The sequence below is a fragment of the Urocampus carinirostris genome, chromosome 9 (assembly GCF_059441175.1).
Source record: "Urocampus carinirostris isolate Australia breed hairy pipefish chromosome 9, RoL_Ucar_1.0, whole genome shotgun sequence".
Lineage (NCBI taxonomy): Eukaryota > Metazoa > Chordata > Actinopteri > Syngnathiformes > Syngnathidae > Urocampus > Urocampus carinirostris.
In genome coordinates this window covers 22,144,228-22,151,828 of record NC_142357.1, presented here as the reverse complement: position 1 = coordinate 22,151,828, position 7,601 = coordinate 22,144,228, and the positions used below count along the sequence as shown (strand labels likewise).

Here is a 7,601-nt window from a genome sequence, read left to right as displayed (position 1 = left end):
GAGACGTGGAGTTTGACAGGTATGTTACCCAGCCAGATAAATCCACTATAAAATGTATTAGTATATCAACTGTTGTGATATCTAAATGCATCCACACACTAATTGAAATGCATATTAGCATAGGATTAATATTAAAACGAATACAGAACACTTTTCAAAAATTGCCCTGAAAAACTTTTCTTGAACAAACAATTTAGAAGAGCGCTGTAAATGAATTCATAACAAAAAATGTATCTGTAAAATCCTATAATAATGCATTACAATTAAAAGGCTCGTTACGTCACCCCATAACGCGTGCTCCCTGATCGACGTGTCATTACGTCACTACGACGCGACACAGTCAAGACAGGTCCCTCAAAAAAATGGCGGACACGTCGGGGTCCGAGCTGTCAGAAGAGAAAGAGAAAGAAGCGGATACTGAAGCCAAAAGCAAAGAATCCCCACGAACGTGGCAGGATGCGAAATGTACGGGAAAAGACGGCATTTCGCCACCGCTGCCGGAGACTTTGAGCTTTTATGACATTAGCGCTGACATCAGACGGGAGCGAAGGGATCTCTCAGCAGGTAAACAACGCGCTGATCACCCCCCTCTTATTATTATTTTTCAAAACGTAGTTATGGCACTCGGAAATTGTGTCCCCAATTATTTTCGCTCCTTAGCGAAGTTAAATGGGCAACATCTTGGAGAACTACAAACTTGAAGGCATGCCTCTAAAGCTTCTTTGATCAAATCAAAAGATAAGGGGAAGGTGACCCTTTTTTCTTCACATTACCGTTATTTATAAATGCAATAAAGTTGAGCTTGCACTATGGATGCAGTTACCAACCAATCAATATTGCATGTTATTCCACTATTTTTATGGCACTGTGCTTGCTGTTAAAAAAGTCATATTGAAATATAATATTGTGAATGTGCTTAATTGCTGTTGAGATTGTCATGATTGTTTTCTGTTATTAGTGTCAATAAATTTGTTCAAACCAAAAAAAAAACTATTACGATGAACTATTTTTCAATCCACTATTGTTAGGTTAAAAACTTAAGCCAGACTCTAAGTACTCCCTCGTAAATATGTCTGCCTATTTATCCTGACATTGTTTTGATCTCATTTCTGTCTTTTTAAAGTCCTTTTTACTTGTTTATTCTAGAGCTCAAGTCTAATCTCGTTGTAAACAATATTCACCACCTTATCAATTAAAATAAAGACAATTCTACTTCTAAAATTAATGACGGGCTGCTGTATTTAACGAACATTTTATTGCGTGTCGTTGCTCAAACCGTTATATTATTTGCCATTTATACCGCAAACAATTTAAATATATTGCCTTCAAAATGATTTGTATTGTGTAGTAAAAGTCATGGTTATATGTATAGCCCTTAATCACAAGAAGTCTCAAAGGGCTGTACAGACAATTCACAGACATCAACATGAAATGTATGTAAAAACAGAGTTTAAAAAAAATCATCGCGCTCAATTTATTTCTAACATTATTTAATTAGTTGAAATGTTTCGATAACATTAGAGCACGTTTTTTTAGGACTACTAGCAACTACCCGACCTTGGTTTCCTCCAATTCTTTTTTAAGGTTACATTGTTCATTTATCTTGTACAAAATGAAGTAATTTTATTTGTACCATGTTGATTTTTTATTCTTTTACTACCATATATGGTAGTGGAGTAATACAGTCATCCTAACAAGTAATTGATGGTAATCAAATTACTAATATTAATCTGGTATTCGGATTACATAACTGATTACATACAACAGGTAATTAGTAACTGCATCTGATTACATTTTAAAAGTAACCCTCTTAAGCCTGAGCATACATTTTCATACTTTTTATTTTAAACTATTTGACAAAACATTTTTTTAAGTTGTTTAATATAGTAGGATATTATATCGTTTTGTGTGGCATTATTTTATCCGTCAAAAACGTCACTACTTGAATAAAGAGGATGAAATTGAAAATTTGTTTTTTTTTAAATGCTTATTACAATGAAGAATGGATTTTCTTTTGTGTTTCAATTCTTATGACAATTACTGCAAAAAAGGCTTTGTGAATAGCCTTCAGACAGGCATTTAAATCCATAAGTTCATGATGTTTTCAGAGTGTTACAAAACCAATTTTGTAACATGGTCTCTTAATGAACAAATATAAAATGAAATCCAACATTCACAAATACATTTTTAGAAAATGATCGTTATTCTCACGCATTGCTAAGGCATCAGATCGATCATTTTTCTTGCCAGACACAAAAACGAAAATCAATCATTTTTTTTTTCTTCCTGACCTGGCCGCTCTGCCAATTTTTTTTAGCCTTATGTAGCCCCGACTAAAAAGGTTGCCCTCCCCTGTGTTTAAGCATTTCAAAACATGCGAATTACCCAAACACAGTAACTTGTTTAGCTAGTTCTAGCAAGTATTTATTTACTGTATGTATGTAAATTTCTCTAAAATTTTACTAACATTATATCTTTGCGACATGGAATAAATTACAATTGAGTTGAATGTCCATCTGTTGCCATTCGTGCACCAGAATAACAAATATTTTTGACCAATAACAGCCCACAGTGAAGTACATTTGTGATTTTTGAGGGATCTGTCTTTCCTCACATTAAATTTGTGCTTTGCCTCAAAGAATGCTAAAAAAAAGTATTGACGTTTCAGTCCAGTGATTTGTTCTGATTCTAGTTGTGTAATGGTAACCAGAACACCCTTTATGTTACCCCCTTTATGTGTGTAAATACCTTTTGTTATCACGACAGCATACATGACAATGGGGACTGCATTTGTTGCACGCAATGTCGTTCCAGATTCGTCTTTGGCCCGCTTCATCTGCACGGAGTTGACCCGGGGATACTTCCTAGAACACAATGAGGCCAAGTACACTGAACGCCGGGAGAAGGTGTACACATGTATGCGCATTCCCAAGGAGTTGGAGAAGGTAAGGACTACAAGTAACAAGAGTAGAAAACTGGCATTTAAGGAAAATTTGACATTTTGACATTTTATCTCCGGGGTTGGGGATCCTTCTCGTATATATTTTTACAAATGTTTTATAGTTTGGCTTTGGCATTTTTTATATTAAAATTGCATGGTGTCTGTGAAGATAACTATGGCCCTTATTTTATATCCAAGCCAGATGTACTCATGAAAACAGCCATATCTGGCTCGCAAGCCATACATTCCCGACACGCCGTTATCTGTTTTGAGTAAATTGTGTCATCCTCACTAAGGACCTTCTCAGAAAATATTTGACTTTTTCCTTCGCGTGCCACTAGATGGCAGTCTTGATATGGACTTTTTACTATTCATTGATAGAATGCAAGAAAGCTGAGGAGGAATTTTGAGGAAACAGTAGACCTCTGTGTATTCAGTGTGCCAAACAGCTTGGCCCCACACATTCATTCATATTTTGGTCTCATGTGTATTTTAATAAAAAAAATTCCACTATTTGCTCGTTGAAAACTCTCATAGACTCCATTATTAGAAGGCAAAACAGACATCCACACTTACCGGTAAGACACAACACTGTGATGTTGTTTTACCAGATATTACGCTTAGGAAAATTACTTTTTCAACAGGTGCTCGCATAGAGGTAGATAGATAGATGGATAGATAGATAGATTGATTGATACTTTATTCATCCCCGCAGGGAAATTCGCTTTTTTTTTTTTAAAAACATTTTGATAGATATTTCACTTAAGTCAATCGTTTAATTGTGGTTTGTCACCAATCAATTTGGATTTTTTTTTTGTTGCAGTTAATGATCTTCGGCTTCTTTTTGTGTGTGGATGCCTTCCTGTACGTTTTCACGCTGCTCCCCCTCCGGGTGCTGTTAGCCGTACTCCGCCTCCTCACACTGCCCTGCTGTGGCTTCAGGTCAGAAACGCCACCTACACTCCCACATACAAACACTTTCCTACTGCATAAAGTCATTCTGTCTCGGCGGTAAAACTAACCCCCTCCTGCTTTGTTAAAACAGAACTCTTGGTCCATGTTGTGTTTTTTTAGGATATGCATGAGTTTTTATATAAATCCACTTGGTAGAAAATCTGGACAAAATACTGTCAACTAAAATTATTTATTTGCATAAGAAAATAAAAGAAAATAAATAAGGAGGAACAATATGCATACTTTTTCATAATAAAGTAATCTTAAGGGACAGTGTGTATTATTTAGTGCATCTAAGTGGTAAAAAACCTAAATTATTAAGCAAAAACAATATTGATTCAATTCAGAAGCAAAAATACATGAACTATCATATAAACAAGCATCTTTTTTAACATTCGTTGGTCAAGAAATTTGTATTTATTAATTGTATCATCATACCTGCCACCCTTAGCCAATTTTTCCCCTTATTAATAATTGTAATTCCCCTTATTTAGCGATTACAAACCTCACTAACACAACACGGCACCTATTTACTCTCAGCAAGACGGACTATGAAGAATACTGCAACAATATTGCTACCAGTTACTGAGACTATCTGGATTAGAGCCAAAATGAGGAGACGAGATTGATCAGACAAAAAAAATGAGCCTCACCTAAAGGCGACATCATTGTCAGCCATCTTGCTGCTACGGCTATCCCGAAAACCCAAAACCTTGTGAAAGGCTGGGCAATTTTTTTTTTAAGTAAAACAGTGCCGTTTGTATTCTTTCTTGTGTTTTTCAGCTCTTTTCTTTTTGCTGTGCAACACAGTACAGTTATATTTAGTGGTAAAATTATACACACTCTCTTTTCAAGTTTGAAAATATTTTTTCAATTAAATTTGTACGTTTTTTAAAAAGAAGTAAGTCAATCCTATCCAAACCTAGAAGTAAAAAGAAATACATGAAAATAACAAATAACCCTTCGATAAAACATGGTGTGGCAAATTAAATGTTATCTGTGTTATTGGAATTACAACTTTGAAGAAAAAGTCACACATTAAATAAGTAAATTATGCAAACAAGTATAATGATGCTAATTTACAAATTCAATTTAAAACTATGCTTACAATTAACGGAAAAACTTATACCAGTGTTTTCAAAATGATTTGAATGTTAAAAGAGGAGCGTATGTAGAAAACATCATGAAAAAAAAGGTTTTGGATTAAAACCCTCAAAGGGACATTCTGTATATTTTAGTGCCCTAATGGTACAAAAAATGTTCATTAAAAACAATATTGATATGAATAATAGGCAAAAATACATGAACTGTTATATAAATGTGCATAGATTTAGATATTTGTATTTAATTTACATAAGATGATAATCAGCCAGAGAGAGCAGACAAGATTTTTAGCCATTTTGCTGCAGTGCGTACCCAAAAACCCAAAACTTTGCAATTTGCTCCGCAAAAAAAAGAAGAAAATGTATGCAGTTTAGTCACTTTGAGTTTCTGTAGTTTGTATTTTTTCTTGTGCCCTATTGCACTTGTTTTACATAGTACAGCTACATTTAATGTTCAAATATGACCTTTTAAATTAATCCGCAGTATAATTTTAAATCTTTCTTGATATCATTACATTACACTTAAAGTACATCAAGCTTTTTAATTTTTTAGATTGAGGAAGTAAATCTTATCGCCACTACTCTTGTTTGTGCTCGTCCTTCCCCCTGTCTTACTTTAGAACACGCACATGCCCTTACTGCAAGAGAAGCAGGTATGATTGCACCGTCTTTATTCACATTCTCCCACCGGCCCCAAGCTGCCTCCATCCTCATCTCCATCGTGTCCGTTTGATGCTTAGATACTTAGCATTCCGGCCCACATACAGCTCCTTATACAGTTACAGTGCCATGAAAAATAATTTGCCCCCTTTCCTGATTTCTCAGTTTTATTTGCATATTTATCACTCACAAAGGTTTGAGATCATCAAACCAATTTTAATATAAATATATAAAAAAAAAAAATATATATATATATATATATATATATATACACAGTACAATCAGAATTGTAATACTCAAAACAAGCTAAGCTATCTGACAACACAACTAGAACATTTCCCTCATAATTTTAAGTATAGTTTTTGCAGTGCTCCGATTGGAAACCACCATAAATGTATGCCATGCACTACTTAACTACAACCAGCCGATGTCTCTGTTGCCTGAGTCCATATTTGCTTTCCAAAGACAGATGCTCAGCAAGGCTTCAGCCTGTCTACTTTATTTTTATCTGTATGGCAAGTAGGGAGGCTGTGGTGCATCTTGTGAGCAAGTTATTTGATGAGTAGTAGGCAAGACAGGCATAGTGATTCAAACAGTGCTACTGATGTGGAGTGGAAGGCGCTTAGCTGCTATATTGCCACGGATGACATACTCTACCAAGGGAGTCATTTTTAAATGTTTGTATAAATACGTCTCTGAATTCATACATTGTACACATTCTTTTTGATCCAACATTTGGAGTTTGTTTATATCTGTTAAATTTGTTGTGTATAGAACCTGCAGCATCATCAATGTTAGTTTGGAAAGTAGCATTTTCCCAACCATTTGCACCATGTTTACATTTATGTAGTAATGTGTATTTAATTGTTTATTTTTTTTAATTTATGTTTTTTTAAATTGTCTAGATGCATGTTCTGTTGTTTGTCTTTTAATATCCAGCATGCATGACCTCATGGATTAGAAGTCAAGTTAAGCATAGTGTTGTGTGGTTTCTTGTAAGTCCTGGGTGCGATGTTTTGCCTTTTGTGCCTCTGCAGCGGGTCGAGGCTGCTGCAGCCGGCACAGGTGTGCGACATGCTGAAGGGCCTTATCCTGCTGCTGTGCTTCTCCATGATGCACTATGTGGACTACGCCATGATGTACCACTTGATCCGAGGCCAGTCCGTTATCAAGCTCTACCTCATCTACAACATGTTGGAGGTGGGCTGTTGGGATTCGTTTGAATGGCTCAATTTTACTCCGGACTAGAAGGGGGTTTTAGGAGAGTTGTATACACATTATAGTGATGGAATTCAAAAATGAATTTATTAAGTTTGAAATTTATTATACACTGTAATTAAGGATATAAGACATAAATTAATTTGAACTTGCAAGGAAGACAGGAAGAAAAGCATTCAGATAATAAAGCCCAACCTGTTCTCAAGGCCATGCCCTGAGTCCTTTCATTTTTTTTTAAGACTTTAAAGCTACAAAAAGCAGGTCAGCACAAAGAGATGTGGGAATCAATGAACGTGAATGGCCAATAGCACAATTATGTAAATCGTAAAACAACAAACCACAGTAACAAAAAATAGTAAAAGCAACGAACTGTGAGCCAAAATAATGAATAACTGTGCAGGCTCTGAGAGACTGCTTTGGATGTACGGACTGGGATGTCCTGCTAGGGTCCAGCAGTGGGGACATTGAGGAGATGGCAAACTGCACTACTGACTACATTAAGTTCTGCATGGACAATGTTGTTCCTATAAAGACTGTACGCTGCTATGCCAACAACAAGCCCTGGATCACGAGAGACATCAAGTGCCTTCTGAACCAAAAGAAGAGGGCCTTTAAAAATGGTGATCATCAGGAGCTAAAACGAGTACAGAAGGAGCTCAAAGTCCAGCTCCAGAAAGGGAAGGAGCAGTACAGGAGGAAGTTGGAGAAAAAGCTGCTGAACAACA

At 35.8% G+C, this 7,601-nt stretch overlaps 1 protein-coding gene across 3 annotated transcripts in view; it reads left to right on the top strand.

Moving 5' to 3' along the window:
- The first annotated feature begins 299 nt into the window (after nucleotides 1-299).
- Nucleotides 300-7,601, top strand: part of tapt1a (transmembrane anterior posterior transformation 1a) — a 31,931-nt gene continuing 24,629 nt past the window's right edge. The window contains exons 1-5 of one of the 3 annotated variants that reach the window (XM_088343256.1): nucleotides 303-564; nucleotides 2,815-2,945; nucleotides 3,765-3,883; nucleotides 5,619-5,651; nucleotides 6,696-6,858. In XM_088343256.1, the coding sequence (XP_088199382.1) occupies nucleotides 363-564; nucleotides 2,815-2,945; nucleotides 3,765-3,883; nucleotides 5,619-5,651; nucleotides 6,696-6,858 (648 nt within the window). In that variant the 5' untranslated portion in view covers nucleotides 303-362. Of the gene's footprint in view, nucleotides 565-2,814; nucleotides 2,946-3,764; nucleotides 3,884-5,618; nucleotides 5,652-6,695; nucleotides 6,859-7,601 lie in introns of all 3 variants that reach the window. The other 2 variants (XM_088343255.1, XM_088343257.1) reach the window with 2 other exon arrangements.